Source organism: Brachycentrus maculatus, unplaced genomic scaffold (genome assembly GCF_059751285.1).
Source record: "Brachycentrus maculatus isolate JH-2025_06_01 unplaced genomic scaffold, ASM5975128v1 h1tg000002l, whole genome shotgun sequence".
Taxonomy (NCBI): Eukaryota; Metazoa; Arthropoda; class Insecta; order Trichoptera; family Brachycentridae; genus Brachycentrus; species Brachycentrus maculatus.
Genome location: NW_028280757.1, coordinates 493,062 through 512,091, shown reverse-complemented (window position 1 = coordinate 512,091; position 19,030 = coordinate 493,062). Strand labels below are relative to the sequence as shown.

General features: G+C 32.6%; 1 protein-coding gene across 1 annotated transcript in view; it reads left to right on the top strand.

Annotated features, from left to right (window-relative positions):
- The window catches only part of LOC148314049 (GTP-binding protein Di-Ras2-like), a 255,774-nt gene extending 240,179 nt beyond the window's left edge, over positions 1–15,595 (top strand). The window contains exons 5-8 of the mRNA XM_088277126.1: positions 988–1,155; positions 3,614–3,723; positions 10,167–10,324; positions 14,461–15,595. Of these exons, the coding sequence (XP_088133252.1) occupies positions 988–1,155; positions 3,614–3,723; positions 10,167–10,324; positions 14,461–14,639 (615 nt within the window). The 3' untranslated portion in view covers positions 14,640–15,595. The remainder of the gene's footprint in view (positions 1–987; positions 1,156–3,613; positions 3,724–10,166; positions 10,325–14,460) is intronic.
- The last annotated feature ends 3,435 nt before the right edge of the window (positions 15,596–19,030 follow it).

The following is a 19,030-nucleotide window of genomic DNA, read 5'->3' as shown; positions in this document are numbered from 1 at the left end:
AAATGTTGTAAAAAAAATACACACCTATTTTACTATCAATTTATACTGTATAGCTTTCATTGTCCCTGTCACTGAAAATCTAAATAAATAAAATTTTCACCACCAAGTGTTAAGAAGTCCCCTAGTGTAGGCAGTGATAGGGATTAGTAGTTAGTTAGTTCATTTAGTCAGCAAAATCCGATTCCAACCCGACGTTGGCCGGTTTACAGACGCCACCACAACCCCGACCAGTACAACAGACAGACACGGAACAGTGCCAAGGTCAAGGGATTTGCAGAAAATTTTCAGTCGCTAGTATTTAGTTTCAACATTTTGAGTGTGTCAAAATACTTGTTCACAAATCTGGATTATCTCCAATCATAGAAGTTATTTTTCATATTATTTTTTGACATCCTCAACATAGATTTTGATGTTTGTGATTATAATCCAGGATTTGGACCTCACATTCAAATGAAAGAGTTTCTGCTCAATAAAAAGCTTCTTTCATCTCACCAACAGGTGTCTCTAGCAAAATTCAAGTGATTCAAGCACTATACCATATTTAGAAATTGAACCATATATATATCGTAGTCATACAGGAGAAAGTGACGAAGTGCATTTTTTTACAAAAACGTGATCATTGACTGTTTGATATCTTACTAGCTTAATATTGCCCTGGAAAAATACCAAAGGATTTAAAACATGGAAGTATAATATATTGACTTGTTAAAAATAACTAACTGCATTGATGTTTATTTTGTTGCCAAGCAAAAGTGACTTAAATGGCCCTCCTAGTTAGTTGGTCACTTTCTCCTGTACGACTACGATATACAGAAGTTCCACAATTTTTAGTAGTTGGTCAATCACGGGTAAAATTGGTGAATGTCACACGTGTGTAAAGTGATCACTTAAACAAGCCTATGTCGATCGTACGCCCAGATTTCCATGTTCTTCTTCATCTATGTTGAGATGTCATAAAATAAGTGTTGAGTTCATTCGATATTACAGGTGGATATATTGGACACAGCTGGGGACATGCAGTTCCCCGCTATGCGACGCCTCAGTATAGCGACAGCACACGCCTTCCTTCTCGTATACGCCACCACATCAGCGCCCTCCATGGCAGCTGTCAAGCAGTGCTTCGAGGAAATCAGGGAACAGAGGGCCGATTACCAGGTAAGACTATTCAGAAAGTATCCGTTACTATTATATAATCTTCTTCTTCTTATTCTTTGTATTCTTCGTCTTTCTCTTCTTTTATTTTATTTTTATTTGTATACATTTATTTAAATCACAGTTTATACATTTTTAGAACTCTTTTTTTGCAGAGACCCACCAAGCCACCTTGTGTGTCTTGTCGGTGGATTTCTTTTTTAAATACATTTTGTATTGTTTTTAACGATTTTAACGTAATAAAGACACAAAAAAGAAAAAAATAAGAATATAAACATTTTACAATTTTCATAAAATTAACTCTTGATCATTTACCCATTCCTTTATTTTGCCTTTGTTCTATATTTTATTTTGACCTCTAACATCCGTCGGCAACACATTAAAAATGTTCGGAACGATATATTGCAGTGTTCGACTCCCATATTCATTGTTAATTCTTGGGACTATCAAACCTTCGTTGTGTGTTAATCGTGTATCATGGTTGTGTACTAAAGGATTTCGATATTTTTGTCTAGTTTGTTGTTCAACGATGATACTCATCCACAATATTCCATGTACCGGCAGCAATTTTAAATGTTTATATATCAAGATTGGATTGTCCCTTGTTAGCCATCTCTCCACTGCTGGATGAAGGCCTCTTCTATTTTTTCCAGACTTCTCTCGTTTGGGCTTTTTTGACCCACTTGCTACCCGCGACAGGGACATAATAAAATGCGGGATATATTTTATAATATTTACCATATTTTAAGGACTATTAGACGCGCCTTAATTTTAAGCAGTTTTTCAATCACAAATTTAAATTCATATTTGCAGACTGCGAAGCCAGACTGGGAAAAAAACTTAAATGATAATACCGAACTGACATTTAAAATCCCTGAAAATCGGCATAACTTTGCATAGGTGGCGGCATCTTTTAAGACTGGCGGGAAATTTCAATTTTACACTTGATATTTTTATATGAATGTGAGTACTCTCATGACCGTCGCAAAGTCAATTGAACAATGCTATAGACGCATATGAGGGACGTGGTAATGAAACGGTCGTGAAGATATTCAACTAAATGGTCATGTAAAAAGAGGCTTTGGACATTTTAATTTACAAATTCTTGGTAGTCTAAGCACCTAATTTCATTCATAGCAGGCAATCATATCGCTCACTCCTTTCAACAACGTCATTTATCAAAAATCGTCAGCTTTCAGTTGTGTATGTTTTCGGAATGCCCAGAAAATGTACTATGTCCCAGAAAAAGCGGCATATTTTTAACTTAATATTTACCCGCTACAGGGCGGAAAGTGTTGTTTTTGCATTTCGAAGAAAAGGTATTGTTTAATTATTTTTTTAAATATACTTACTAAATATTTTTCAAATGGAGAAAAAAACATTCAGGTTTTACCTTAAAAGATCTGTTGTACAGTAAAAAGTTAAATAAGTGGCTCGATATTTATTTTCAATACATTTCATTGTATTCTTAATTTTTAAAAATGATCTCCTGAAAAATCAAGTTTTTTTTTTTATATGACGTTGTTGAAAGGAGTGAGCGATATATGGAAGTAAAGAAGTTAATACTCGTAGAACATAAAAAATTCAAGCATCAAAAAATTAAAAATTAAATTCTCAAATTTATTATGTTTTATTGGTGTCAGGAGTCAGGTGTCGGGTCAGAAGTCGGAATAATCGACGGGTATGAATGAGGAGATATACGAATGTGTACGAGGGGGAAATTGTTTGCAAAGACAGATTGGTGTGGCCTTCTGTTCTCTCTGCCTAACCCTGCGGAGAAGCGGTGGGGTGGTTAATAAGTTAGTTTTTTCGTATGTTTAATATTAATAAACTCCAAACTGAAATTCTATATATTAACTTTATTGAAAAACATGATGATTTGAATCAGGTATGTCAAACTCACGGCCCGCGAATGCCCGCGGATACTGGCGGTTATATTTTTCATTTATTTTAATTCTTCATTGAAATCATTTTTTGTACGAGAACATATGATATTCTTTTACAAAATCATTGAGTTGGATCTATTATACATTAGGTGACTGTCTTTTATAATAAATTATTCACTTAAATTTAGATAAAAATGGAAATGAGAAGTAGAGTTTTTTATGTGGCTCGCCGACTTACCCAAAATACCTTATGCGGGCCTTGGTACCTTTTGAGTTTGACGCCTTGTGATTTAAATACAATAATAGAAAACTGGCATATGACCACTTACTTTTTGAGTTTATTAATATATTAATAAACTCAAAAAGTGTTTACAAACACGGCTAGTTTCGAGAACAGCTGTAGTTCTCAAAACCAGTTGTGTTTACATCAATAAACTCAAAAGAGTGGTGTTATAGGAGTGTTTTATTTTTATGTTTCAATACATTTCGATTAATCGATGTCTCTCTGCTTTTAATATGATAATATTTGCAGCGACGAAACGTTCGGAAATATTGACACTGTAATTTCCTTCCAGGAGATCCCGATAGTAATAGCGGGGAACAAGCACGACTTAGCTTGCAGCCACAGGGAAGTTCAAATAGAAGACGTTTCCGAGTGGGTATTTTGCGAACTACCCAAGCTGAGGTCAGTACCTACCTAACTTTTTACCCTATCTTTGTTCAATTTCCCATAGACCGGAGCTTCCCGGCTCTACTTACACTGGGAAAATAATACCCGGAGAAGGTTTTACTAGGTCAACGATTCCCGACTTGTGTTCTTTGGGAACTTGATCGGCAAAAAATCTCGGGAATCAGCAATGCAATAAGCGAGTACCTAATTCAATACCATCTCTATTTAACCCTAGGCCACGGGACTTGTTTCAGTGTTCTATTCACACGCTGGTACTATCTTAACGTGCCTTTCTTAGTTTCATCGATAATGCTTATATAACACTATTTATCTTAAGGTTTTTTGTACATTAATCATTATGTAAGTAAAGCGTTTGGGAAACCGCAAATAATTGTTTATTTAATTAGTTTAACGCAGTTTGTTTTACAGCTCAAATTTATTAATCTAAAATTTACACAGCACTAAGTTTTTTCATTTATTTACAACATTTTGAATGTGTCAGAATACTTGTTCAATAAATTAACTGGTCAAATTATAAACTAAAAATAAAATAAAAATGAAAGGGTATTTTCTATCGTTTCTCGGGATGTGAATATAATCCAGGATTCGGACCTCACATACAAATGAAAGAGTTACTACTCAGTCAGTCTATTCAGTTAGTCAGTCTTGTATTATTTCCTTATAACACCATTTTAACATCCATCATACATCGTTTTAAACACTTCACACTTTACTATACTTTAATTTACCGAAAACGTTTCCTAAAAACATTTTAAAATAAGTACAAAATGTATTTTTTTGAGAACTTCATATACAATACGAACATAAAATATCGGTAAAAAAAGTAAGATACATGCTAGCATGTACATTCTTTACATGTGTTGCCTCGGTGGTCCCCACAGATTGATTGTCCGCCGTAATTTTATGAATGTCCCGTAATCTAGGGTTAAAGGTTGTGTATAATTTGTAAAGCTTTTAAACGGGTCGATTAATATTTGTTTTTTAAACTTAGTTTAGTCCGAAACATTCTTCCCTCACCTGTTTCGCATGCCCAAACCATCTCGACAAATCTTTTTCAATTTTATCTCAGCCTTATTTCACCATTTGAAAATCTAGCATACATCGTTTTTTTCACATACTCGTCTGAGATTTCGCATTTCGAATGCATTCAGTCTACTTTCATCCTTCTTTTGCCAACTCCATGCTTCATTTTCATACATTAATGTGGGTACTAATCAAAATTTAAGGTTATGACCATCAAAATGGTTAATAATATGTTTTAACTCTTACTATTACTTTGATGATAGCGTTATTTTATATTTGCGCTTTTTTGATTCCTAGCCAAATATTATATTAATTAATACCTTGTTTTAACACATCAAATAGAGAAATATAAGCTGATTTTGGAATGAAATGTCGTGGGTGCATTTGAATTTTTTTATGTCATTTAATGTAATTACGTTACATCATTTTAATAAAAATGTTATTCAAAAGTGCAATCGTGGCTCCCAATCATATTTTTACTTAACAAAACCAACCCAAATACTTCTAAAAAGTATTTGCATGGGAATCTTTCAAAATCCAGATTATTCTAGAGTAATTTATGTTTCTCCCCATTTAAAAATGCAATAATACTAACTCAAGAAAGTAGGTTAAAGCCATTACCATTTCGAGAAGTTTTTGTCTCGTTAAATTGCCGCATTATGCAGAAAACTCAGACGAATTCCATTAATGATGTTATTATGAAGGTACCACCCTACACGTACACAACATTGCTAACCCCTAGTCCTATATACCTACCTAGTTCAAACTTGTATTCACGTTCGGTTACCGGAATTACTTCTAGCACTTTCCACCCGGATCCCCAACAAAATATATACTGTATGGAAAGCTATACAGTGACCACCGTTTGTAAAGAAAAAACTTTTATAAGAATTGCAAAATAGATTCAAACAATAAAATGTTCAATTGGTCTGGGTTTTTACAATGTAGGTATTTTTAATTTTTACCTTACCTATTTTCACTATCCTACTTGTAGACAAGACTCTAAAAATAGAGACAACGCGAATTATTAGTAATGTTATGTGACCACGTATTTATAAAGAAACATTATTTTATTGTTTAATAAATACAATAACCATTATTTTGAATTGGTCTGGAATGTATTTTGTTTTTTCAATTGTCATTTATTTTTCATATTTAACTCCTTACTATCCTACCTGCAAACATGCTTCTGAAATTTATTTAGCTTTGCGGGTTATTATTCCTTTAATAATAATAGAAATTAAATAAAAATATTTTCTGTGGTGAATTGCGAATTGTAGTGTAAGTTACACACGTGTTACAATAATAGATACTGGGCCCTCATGAAGTCACCCAGCCACTGTAACGCCAGTGGTATTTGGTTTGTTTCTACATACATACTACAATGGAATGGGTTAGTGACAGGCTTCAGGGAGCTGATAAAGAACTCCAACCTCATCATAAAACTAATATGGAGCACAGATGGAGGCTGGATATGTGGGAGCACTGGAACATAGTGTTGGTATAGTCAGCGAGTTGATCTTCTCAAGTCATCTCTCCAGAAACGCCATTATTTTTTTGTTTGATTTTTTTGGTTATTTTTATTTTATTTTATAATACTACATATAAAATATGGCTAACTATGTATTGCACCCGCCGCTTAGGCAAGCCGGAAAACAAATAACTTATTATTTTTATTTGATAATATTTCTGTACAGATTAAACTTTTCTTGAACGCATACCTCACATATATTTTTTATATTGTTCCTTAATTTTGTTAGGTTGTTGTCCCGTTGTTAGTGCTATAGTATCCAGGTTTAACCTCCTGTATGCCATAATTCGATTCCTATTTTTTAACACATATTAAATTATTAAACCATATCCGCTCCCTAGGTGGAGCATATGGAGTCCACAAACTGTCTCCAGGCTTTTCTGTCGGCTGCCAGCTCCCTTGCATCTTCCCAAGTCAGATCCGCGTCCCGAAGTTCTGACGAGAACTGCCGACGAATTGTCAGCAGTGGTCGTCCTGGGCGGCGCGAACCTGATGCCTTGTAAAAGAGGCAAGCTTGATGGCGGCTCTCGGGAGCCATGCGGAGTACATGGCCAAGCCAACTGAATCGCCTTTTCTTGACCACAGTTGTGACCAAGATTTGCTGCGTCCTACGCCTTATCTCTTCATTCCTCAGCTCATATTAAATTACCCGAATTAAAATATATTTGCATGTCATAAGGTAGTCAACATTGGTATGTATTTTTCATTCAAAAGAAATAGCCCTAAAAAAACACGCAAAACAAAACCAAAAACTAAAAAAAAATCATTTTGTAAAGGTGCACAATATCTGTAACGGTTTGTTACTCTATGGTTGAACTTACCTGGTTATATTTTAAGTAGGTGTGCCAGCCCTAGGTTATCATACGAAACTGTCATTTTATTTAAACTGCCAATTAGGTACCATTGAAACGCGTTTTTATTTTTACAATAACAGTTTCTATGCACACCCTTTTGAAGAAAATTCATACAATTCTAGAGAATATGGTTTTATACACCTGAATTCACAAAACCCGCGTTTGCGAATTCAATTCAAATTTTTATAACACAACACAATTCGTTTGGTAAAATTCGTTTAAAAAAATATTAATAACAGCTTAATTTGAATAATGATATTGTAAGAATGCATTTATTGAGTACCAAATCCGAGTAGGTCGTCATTTACCCGAAAAGCTAAAGAACATTTTAACACGTTAATTGCCAACCTGAAAAGCTGAATTTCAGAAGATTATTAAAATTATTATTTTTCTTTAAACCCTTAGTATATATTTTACCTGCGCTTTTATAACTTTGTAAAGTGTGTCTTTAGTTTTTATATTATCTTAGTAGGTTTAACATAGTGTAAATATTTATCACTTTAATGTTTTAATAGTTATTGTAACATAAATGTGGAATTGTTTAATTTGCTTTATTTTTATCAAAGTAACTATTTTTGTTTATGTAATGTAATGTTTATTATTGTAAATGTAACTTTTTTATAATATACTTTTTTAAATGTAGAGCTTTACAATTCCCGAACAAATAAAATAAAATAAAATAAATCACGCGGTAACGCGTGATTGGCCATCGGCTGCCGAATCACGCGTATACGCGTGACCGGCATTCAACGTGTTAAGAATGCGTCTATAAGTGCATTAGGATCATATAAGTAATTAATGTATCACTCAACTATGGATGCTTTACCCAAAAATATTAAATAAATAAAAATAGGTTTATATTAAACATACTATATTTATGGCAGTGTAAGTTCGCCTCCCGCATTATGTACCTTACATATATTTTGTTTTATTCATATTTTCAGCACATGCTTGCGATAAAAGTTTCCGCGATATTTTTAATTAAGGAATGAAAATGCATTTAGTTTGATGGTGGTTTAAAATAATAGGGAAAGAGGAATACGAGTGTATTTCGGGAGATTTCGGGAGTCTTTTGTCATATCAAAACCGAAAGGTCAAAGCTATTGTTCGTGAATATTATGCTGTGGTTACAAATTCAAAATTTCTGGAAGGAGATTTATTTTTCATTATGAAAGTAAATTATTATAAAAAATATTTTAAAATACCTAAAATAATTTCCAATTCATGGCGATTCGTCATGTACTATGATTATGCCGATATCAAAATGATACTTTTCAGTGCTTTTTATTGGTTAAAGCCTGTTTTAAAATAAATCATACTGTATAGTGTTTGGAAACCATTTTTTGTACATACTGCAATATATTCTCCTAACTTTCTGACCTGACCGCTTCCAAGTTTGTTAAATTCTTGATCATGCCAACTTTTCCTCAGTCTTTCTGTGCTTCTTTTACCAACTTAATTCACCTCGTAAATCTGTTCTACTGTTCTTTCTTCACTCATTCGATTCACAAAGGTAAACCATCTCAGCACACTTTTCTTAATTTTATCGATAATGATTATCACAGCTTTGCATTCTTTCACAGAGAGATCGCATTTTAACTGCATTCACTCTACTTTCATCCTTTTTTTCCTATTCCATGTCTCTCTTCCATACATTAAGGTTGTAACCAGAACTCCATTGTGCACAGAATTAAAAACAAGTCTTTATTATTATTATATATAAAGTTTTATAATTTTTTTCCATAAAATGCAGAAATATCAGTACAAAACATAAATATATTAAACGATATAAATGTCGGAATAAACATGCCAAAATACCATTAAAATACTAGAAATTTGTCAAGCCTAAATTTTACAAAATACCATTAAAATATCAGAAATTTGTCAAACCAAAATTTTCCAAAACACCATTTTAATATTAGAAATTTGTCAAACTAAAATTTGCCAAAATACCATTAAAATACTAGAACTTTGTCAAACCAAAATACCATGAAACACTAGAACTTTGTCAAACCAAAATACCATTAAATACTAGAACTTTGTAAAACCAACATTTTCCATTATAGCTCTTAAATATTACAAAACTGTCAAACCAAAATTTGTTAAAAAAAGCATTAAAATACAATTTAATTTGTAAAACCCCGAAACTGATGTTGTTCTGTGTTTACCATTTTATTTTCATTAACATATCGCTCACTTCTTTCAACAACGTCATATCAAAAAATTGATCGTTTTTAAAGTTTAAAAATATAATACAATGTATTAAAAATAAATATCTAGCCACTTTTTTTTACTGTGAAACAGATCTTTTTAAGTAAAACCTGAATGTTTTTTCTCCATTTGAAAATATTAAGTAAGTATATTTAAAAAAATAATTAAACAATACCTTTTCTTCGAAATGTAAAAACAACACTTTCTGCCCTGTAGCTGGTAAATATTAAGTTAAAAATACGCCGCTTTTGCTGGAATGTAGTACATTTTCTGGGCATTCCGAAAACATGCACAACTGAAAGTTGACGATTTTTGATATGATGACGTTGTCGAAAGGAGTGAGCGATATATCGCTCACTCCTTTCAAGAACGTCATAAATCGAAAATCGTCAATTTTCAGTTGTGCGTGTTTTCGGAATACCCAGAAAATGTACTATATCCCAGCAAAAGAGGCATATTTTAAACTTAATATTTACCTGCTACAGGGCAGAAAGTGTTGTTTTTGCATTTTGAAGAAAAAGTATTATTTAATTATTTTTTGAAGTAAACTAAATATTTTTCAAATGGAGAAAAAACCTTCAGGTTTTATCTAAGAAGATCTGTTGCACAGTAAAAAGTTCAAAAAGTGGCTTGATATATATTTTTAAAACATTGTATTATATTTTTAAACTTTAAAAACGTTCTCCTGAAAAATCAAGTATTTTGATTTATGACGTTCTTGAAAGGAGTGAGCGATATATGACCCCTTTACGCGGCATGAATCTCATTGGACTATGTGGACAAATAGCGAATGATGAGTCGGCGGTTTGATATTGCAGGGCCAAAGTCCTGGAATGTTCGGCCAAGAGCGACTACAATATAAAGGAAATATTCCGCACATTCCTGACCCTGTCCAAGATAATGCCGAAGCCGGGAGAGGAGAGCGCCGGAGGGCTGAAGAGACGATCCAGTGCATACGTCAGCGCCACTAGCAAAGGTACCTTACCTTATTATTCATCCCCGCCTCGAAATTCCGACAGCAATTTATATTAAATTAGAAACTAAAGGTGTAGTAAAATAACAACATTATAGTGTTTTTTACACGTTTATTTTATTAGAGCAGTGTCCCAGTTTTGTTGTTACCGATATCATCAGACTGGAGGCTAGACAAAATTCTGTATTATATAGGTACACAATTAAGGGTTGAAAATGATGTAATAAAATATTACGATAGTATTAAAAACCAATAAAATTCTTATTCTATTTTAAGAAAAAAAAAATTAAATATATAGTAGAGTTTGAAAACCATAATTTTATAAAACATAATTTTATAACAGATAAGCATTTATATGTATAATATAATAAAATTATAAATACGTCTTTATTAATGACGTTTTTTACCGCTAACTGGACGTAGAAGTTATCATTATATATATATATATATATATATATATATATATATATGGGTTAATTCTTATAATACCTACCATTGACAAATCAGTGTCTGCTTGCTTCCTTGATATAAAATGTTTAAAGTTGCTTAAAGATAGTTTAAGGGATCATTAACTGCTTTGTTTACTGTAATTATATATAGTATGATAACAATAGATAAATAAAAATATATCAATGTCGATGTTGATCGAACGGAGTTTCTAAAGCTTTCTAGAGATAAAATGAATCAATCTTCATTAAAAAGTACACGATTCTTAATGTTTCCCCAGCGGAAAACACAGACGGCTGCGATGTTTTCTTTTTCGTATTCCCTGAAGTATCCAAGAATACATTGTTTTTATCATTTTACAGCGTACACAGTATATATTGCAATAATAATGTAGTAGTAGTATTTTTTTACAATTTTTCCGTTAATTAGTTCTGATTCCGAGCAAAAGGATATTTTATGGACATAAAATCTTCTTCTTCTTCTGCAAGCTAAGGTGTAAGCCTCGTTGCCTGTTTTTAACAGGAATTAGCCTCCTGCGATGTCGATTCCCAGCTGTCGAGCCATCTCTTTGGTGGTCTGCCCGGGAATCGTCTACCTTGGGGTTAGCCATACAGTACAATGTGGGGGAAGTCTGAATGGTTCCATTCTCCTCACATGCGCACACCATTGTCACCTTCGTTGCCTTCCCCACCTGACGACATCTTAGATCTCGCATATTTCCCTTACTTGCCAAATTTCACTATTCTTAAAAATCTATTGTGACACACAGTTCGACGCCTTCAACTTTAAAATTAAAATGTTAAAATAAACCACTTGTATAATACTACTTTTTGAGTAAACACAACTTGCTTAGAGAATTATCGATGTTCTCATCAACAGGTGAAAATACAAACAGCATCTTTAGTTCTCCAAATTAGTCATTAACCCTATGGTTGCGTAAATCGACGATAATCCATGGCTTTTACAGGCCATAGACATGGCTTAAACAAATAAAGGAAATAAAGGAATTTTATAGAATACTTTATTTTTTTATGGAAAATTTGCATTTTTCAAACAAACTTTTATTTTTTGCTTATCGCGTTCAAAGGATTAGTAAACTAAAAATGTGATATTATACAAGTGTTTTATTTTTAAATGTGTATTTCAATCATCATATTATTCCACAAAGTTAATGCTAAATCAATAATTAATACTATTATGATTATATTGAACGCATCGAAATACGTGTCGCGATCGATTTTTTAATAGTATAATTCACCGAGTAAAAGTTGAAATGAAAATGAACAAGTATTACCCCGAAGGAACTGCCGAATCAATAAATGAAAGAATACTATAGGTACCTACTTAATACTATCGATGCGAACATCTGAGTAAAAAAATCATCAATTTAATGAAGAAGGTAGGTACCTACTCATAATTTCTGATATTTTGGTATTTTACCGGTGCTTACTCGTGTGTCTTGTAATATTTTTTATATGACTGAAGTAGGTAATAAAAAAACTCATATCACAGCTGTGCTGTACGCGCGTGAACAGTCGTAAAGATTTACGTTGGTTTTATTCACTTATTTTATTTGGTTTTCAAAATCATAGTGTTTCGTATCATGGCCCATCGTAAATTTTCACTTACAGCTGCCAAAATGAATCGATAAGAACAAAAACCTACCAAAATATTATATATATTGTGCAATATGTACCCTGTCATATGAGTTTGCATTCTGTCACATGAATAATCTAACATCTCAGATCATGATCTATCACTTCGTTCTTCCCAAGAAAAAACATTTTCCATTCCTCGCCATAACACATTATTCTTCAGTAATTCCTTCTCTGTCCAAGCGGCCAGACTATGGAATGAATTACCTCTCCTTGTAAGAAATGCACCTTCTCTAATAACTTTTAAGAAACGTCTGAGACATTACTATTTATCATTAGAATCCTAACTGTCCATCAATCCTCCTCCCTTAGTTTTTCCCTCTACCTCCTTCCTTAAACTCCCTTTTTCCTTTGCCCTCCTTATTATCATCTTTTGTATTTTATGTTTTTTTATATGTTAACTTGTATTTTTTTTTAATGTTTAAGTAGTATCTACCCTCTGATTACAAACAGCTATATATGGTATCAAACGTTTTGATCAATACCACTAGTCTGTTTTTGGTTGGTTGGAAGATATTGCTTTTTAGCAATAAGCCCGCTAAAGTACTTATTTATTTTCTGTACATGAATTTTATATAAATAAATAAATAAATAATAATAATGTGTTATGAAAAATAAACACGTATTTAGCATTGAATCACGTATACAGTAATGATTATCGATTAACGTCATATTATTTTACTGTCATAAAATGTCGTTTATACTACCAACTAACTAGTAGTCTAAATGACATTTTACGACAGTAAAAAAAAATCTAGTAAAATAATATACGTTAATTGGTAATTATTAGTGTATGCGTGATTCAATACTAAATACGTGTTTATTTTTCATAACGTATTATCAAAATTAGTATTTTTTAATGCAAGTTAAACATTAATTATAAGTTAATAACACATTAATAATACATTGACAATACATTAATAATGAGCAATGCCTTTTTCACAGTAAAATGTGCCCTCGGCACGAGAAAACTCATTGAGGGTACATTATTGTAATTTGTAATTACGTATATGAAGATGTCGTTAGGTGGGGAAGGCAACGAAGAAGACAATGGTATGCGCATGTGAGGAGAATAGAGAACAGACTCCCCCTCATTTCTTGTACATTAAGGGCCCAACATACAACTAATCGCAACATAATTTTCTTTAAACCCATTTGACGTACTTTGATTTTTCTTAAAACACCGTTTATGTATTGAAAAATCTAGTTTTTCGTCGAAAAAAATATGGTTTTAAAAAGAAAATAGTTATTGAGAGGTAAGGAGGTAACAAAAAATATGAAAACATTTTTGCAATATGTATTTTAAAAAACAAAAAAATCAATATTTATATTCAAAAAAATCGGGCGTGAGGTGACGACGACTCTCAGCGCCGTGGCGTAGTTGGGTAGACGCTCAATTGCGAAACTGGCGTCACGGGTTCGATTACCGCCAAGTGTAAAATAAAATCAAGAAAGATTTATTTTTAATTGGTCCGAGTGTTTGTGATGTATTTTTTTTTATACATTTTTTTATACCTTCCCTATCCTTATTATCAAACCTACAGACAAGCCTCTAAAAATAGAGGCTTTGCCGGTTATTCTTTTATTTTTTATTTATTTTTTTAAAGTCGGACGCTTAATGAATTCTATTATTTCGAGTAAGGCCTTAATTTGTAATTATATGTATGATGATTTTGTCCGCCTCCGTAGTGTAATGGTCAGCACGCTCGGCTACCGTTCTGGAGGTCCCGGTTCGATTCCCAGAGGGGGGTCTTATAAATATAAGTGATTTTTTCACTTTAATATTTATTCAATATTACCCTGGACTGGTACCTGAAGTGGAGCGCTGATCACCTTTCCTTGGCGTGTTAACGATCAAGCGTGCTAACAACACTGCGTTTATATTATGCAGTGCCCTATGCACCATTGGGGTGTGGATAAGGGTCCGAATGTATGATGATTTCATTATGCATTTAGATAATATTTAATACAGTAAAAAAATATTTATAAAAACTTCTTTTTGTTTGACTTGGCTCACACGATATGACTTTTTTCCAGGCAAGAACCGCGCACCTAGCCCTGCAGACAGCAGGCCTAACCAACTCGCGGCCGGGGGGCCTTCCGACGACTCTCGGTCCAAGCCTCGCTCTCGCTCGCTCATCCGTCGCTCCTCGAGGAAGGCCAAGCAGCAGATCCGCGACGCCCAGTCCAACAGCGAAGACTGCATTGTACAGTAATCAAATAATCACCCCGCGTGACAATACATTAGCCATTGACCAAAACGTGGTCGAGTAGAACTGTCATGTAAACAAAATGGACAATAACCGCCTTGCAGTCCGTTCGGAACTTATCAGGAACACTATCAGTGTACATATCGCTCACTCCTTTCAACAACGTCATATATAAAAAATTGACAATTTTCACTTGTGCATGTTGTCGGAATGCCCAGAAAATGTACTATATCCCAGCAAAAGCGGCATATTTTTGACTTAATATTTACCCGCTACAGGGCAAAAGTGTTGTTTTGCATTTTAAAGAAAATGTATTTTTTAATATTTTTTTTAAAAATACCAAATATTTTTCAAATGGAGAAAAAACCTTCAGGTTTTGCCTAAAAAGATCTGTTGCACAGTAAAAAGTTCAATAAGTGGCTTGATATTTATTTTTAATACATTTTATTATATTTTTAAACTTTAAAAACGATCTGCTAAAAAAACTTTTTTGATATATGACGTTGTTGAAAGGAATGAGCGATATGTGTGTATGTGAGATACAAGAATCAGGGTCCGAAATTGGATGGAACAATCCGAATCGCCACTCTAGTTTGTGACATTCTTGCAAATACAGTTAAAGCTCGTTAATTCCAACAGCCATTATTCGAATTTATCCGTTATTCGTAAAATATTTTGAAATTCTAATCCATCTAACGATTCACATTATTTCAAATATTTAGAACTGTCAAAAAAACAACCAATTCGATTTTTTTTAAATCGTGCGAAATTCCAATTTACGTATGTAATTCGAATATATCCATCATTCGAAAAATATGTTGAAAATCTAGTTCATCCAACGATTTATAATATTTCGAAAAGAACTTTTGACAATCCGAATAAACAGCTTATTCGAATTTTGAAAAAAAATTGTCTTAAATTTGAAATCAAATTATGTGAAAAGAGAAACAACAACAAAAAAACACAGACAAAAAGAGTAAAAATAAATTTCAAAGACAAAAAATATTCGATTACCGGTTTTGTTTCGTTTTTTGAAAATACAAAATACTTTTAAAAAATCATTTATCTATGGAAAATGTCTTCTCTTCATACTACCCATTTGAAATTCAAAATAAAAAGTCGAATTTTGGTCCCTTCATTTCTGATCTCTAATACTTTTACTGTATAGCTCCAGTATAGAAACTAGAAAACTCTTTTGTCTGGAATTATAGACAGCCCTGGTTTATAGCCAGTCTAGTATCCAGACGGTGAAATTTCTAATTTCTAGTCCACATTTAAACTTTAGTAGTGTTATGTACAATTAACACCAGGTTTGTGTGTAATCACGGATCTGGCATGTTAGGATGCCTAACCGTGCAGGAACGGATTGTGTGGTAAAAGAAAGAAAAATAATGAACATCAGAATGTCGCAAATGTGGCATTTTAGATTTTGTATCGAGTGGATTGATGTGTATGAATGGCAATTACAGGTTGATGATATATTGATAGTCGTATTCTTCTTCTTCTAGTCATTATCCGCACCTAATGGAGCATAGGGTACTGCAACACATCAACGCAGTGTTGTCTTGATCGTTAATAATTTGATCAGTCCTGCACTTCAGGTATCAGTCCAGGATGATACTAACACATTGTTTGCATCTTTTACACACTTGGTAGAGAGCGGGAGACGCTTATAAGCGATTATAAAGATGCTTATAATGATTTTGTGCTCTACCAAAAGTAAGCGATTGATTTGCTTACTTATGGTAGAGCACAAAAGACGCCAAAAAACATTTCACAGATCGGAATTGGGTTTGTGGTTACTTGTGATAAGTATACAACCCTTAATTAGTACACTAATTAGGGTCGGGGTTGATGAAAAAACCGCCCACAGCAATATGTTAAAAAAATATAAGTGTAAAAATCACCTAAATTAATTTCGACCCTGTTGGGAATTGAACCCGGGACCACCAGCACGGTAGCCAAACGCACTTACCACTGTTCTGCGGCGGCGAGGATTGATACAGTAGATTGCCTATATCAGCAAAATTATCAACAAAATTAAGGTTCTGTACGAACTAATACTTGGAGGTTTCAAATAATTAAACTTTTCGGTGTTGTGTATTCAATTTATATGTAATAAATGTTAAACATTTTATCAAGAAGAACTTGATAAGACATTATATCGAAAAACAAATTTTAAAATATTTTCATCCGGGAATCAGGATAAAGAAAGATCTAATCAAATTCACCCTGAGACCGTCCGGCTTGTGTACACAAGTAAAAATGTTGATTGATCTATGTATTAATTACAATCTATGGTTATCAATAACCTAAAACTTTCACAGATGGCACACTCGTAGAAACTTCTTCACCTTTCCTGATGTTTTGCACCAAACTTTAAATCAGATTATAAAACAAAAAATGACCAACCTAAATACTTATTAATAAATCAAATCTCTTTCGTATTACGTATGTCTTACATTATAAACTTATCGCACACTATAATCAGTATTATCATATATACTTATTAAATAGATTACATTTTAGATATAGTAGATACATTTAATAGTCTCCGATTTAAATTGATCTACACTATAATACTTCTTTCTTAATGTGTGAAATGTATTCAGTAGTAAAATTTAAAAACATTTAGTTTTAAATTAAAAGAGTAATTTATTAGTTAAAACAGAATGCATTCTATTCTAATGTCTTACTGGTTTTACTCTTAAAATATTATACACAAATTTCAGGGCACATTCATAAAACTTCAAGGTGTTATTTCAATGTGTTTGGACATATATTTATACATTATACAATACAAAATTTTTCATAACAAAAAAAAAATACTTTTTTGGAAAAAACTAGGTTTTTTGTTTTTTTTTTCATAAGGGATAAACCCCTGAAGTTTTACAAAATGACCCTACAATGTAATGTAGTAAATGTATTATACTATAACGGTGACTAGCGCCCGAGATTTCTTACACAATATCAATAAAAAAATTATCTTGGGGTTCAAAAGTAATGAGCTTGTGTTAGTGTTAATATTTATTATAAACAAATGTGATGTTATCCTTTACAACATCAGAAAAGGATATTATAATGTACTAAAAACAATACGCTTGTTAATCAATATGGAAACGTAATAGTAAATGGAATATTTTAAGGGATTTGAAATATATCAAATTATAGATTTTTATATCCGATACTTTGAAAATGTGTGAAGTGAATTTTTGTGTGTGTACATGTTAGTATTTGTATGGAAATATAAGAAACAATATTATATTCCTATACCTAGCTCAGAGACTTAAGACGTGATTTTGGAAAGCGAACTTATCTAATCACCAAAATATAATATTTAGTATCAATTTAGTACCTAATGGTATTACCCTATCCAACAGAGTTTAACTCATTATCAAAAAATATATATCAAGAAATATTAAAAACGTTCATCAGTGGATGATTTGTATATGGGCTTATTTACATATATGATGTAAGTAATTGAAAATATTTAGTAATAAGACTATGTTATTTTGTATAAATACAACATGTTTAATGTAATTTGAAAAACTGTCCAAATTTAATAATGGATATAAATGTGTAGTTGAGTTAGTATAAGAATGTATGGAAAAATAGTGGTGACCCAAATCATAACGGAATAAAGATCTACATATCATTGCCAATACTGCAAGAACACATAATGGTTTTTCACTCGCTAAACTGTTATATGTGTGTGTGTAAAAACACGAACACAAGAACTCCACTACAAATGTGGCGTTTATGCGAAAAATATACAATTACTAGCGCATCGCAGCGCTATACGCTATGTGGACTCTGTGGTCTCTCAATAACAGTAACAATAAATATAAATCGACTTATAACTGCCAGTGTTCATATGTACTCAAAACCTCAAATACTAAGAACATACAACAAATATTTTTGTCAAAAAAATGATAGATAGAAAAGACTACAGAAATTGCGAGGGTTGCTTTTATAAGTGAAAAACAGCTATACAGGTGGGCCAAAAAGTAGGCTTTAAAAGTTTAATAACTTTTCAAGAGGTGTGATTTGATGTTGATGGACAACCATCGGTTCTAGGTACCCTAAAACCTAGTATTGTGCTAATTCACATAGCTATTCAGGTATAAATGGGTTTCATCTACCATGATCAGATGGTAAATAGAGTTGTTGTCTTCTCTAGCCATCCCTGAATCCAGATTGCATTTAGCTGATGCTGATAATCTATCGGCTTTAATTCCTGCACCAATTGCACATGTGCCACAATAAAGTCCGTGAGAATGCAAGCTTGCGAGACTGTCTTCATGTGGATGTTCCTGGTGCTTATTGAATGCTCTGCTGCACACATTCAATATTTATCTGAGTACAGGTATGTACACGAATGTACAGTATGTACTGAA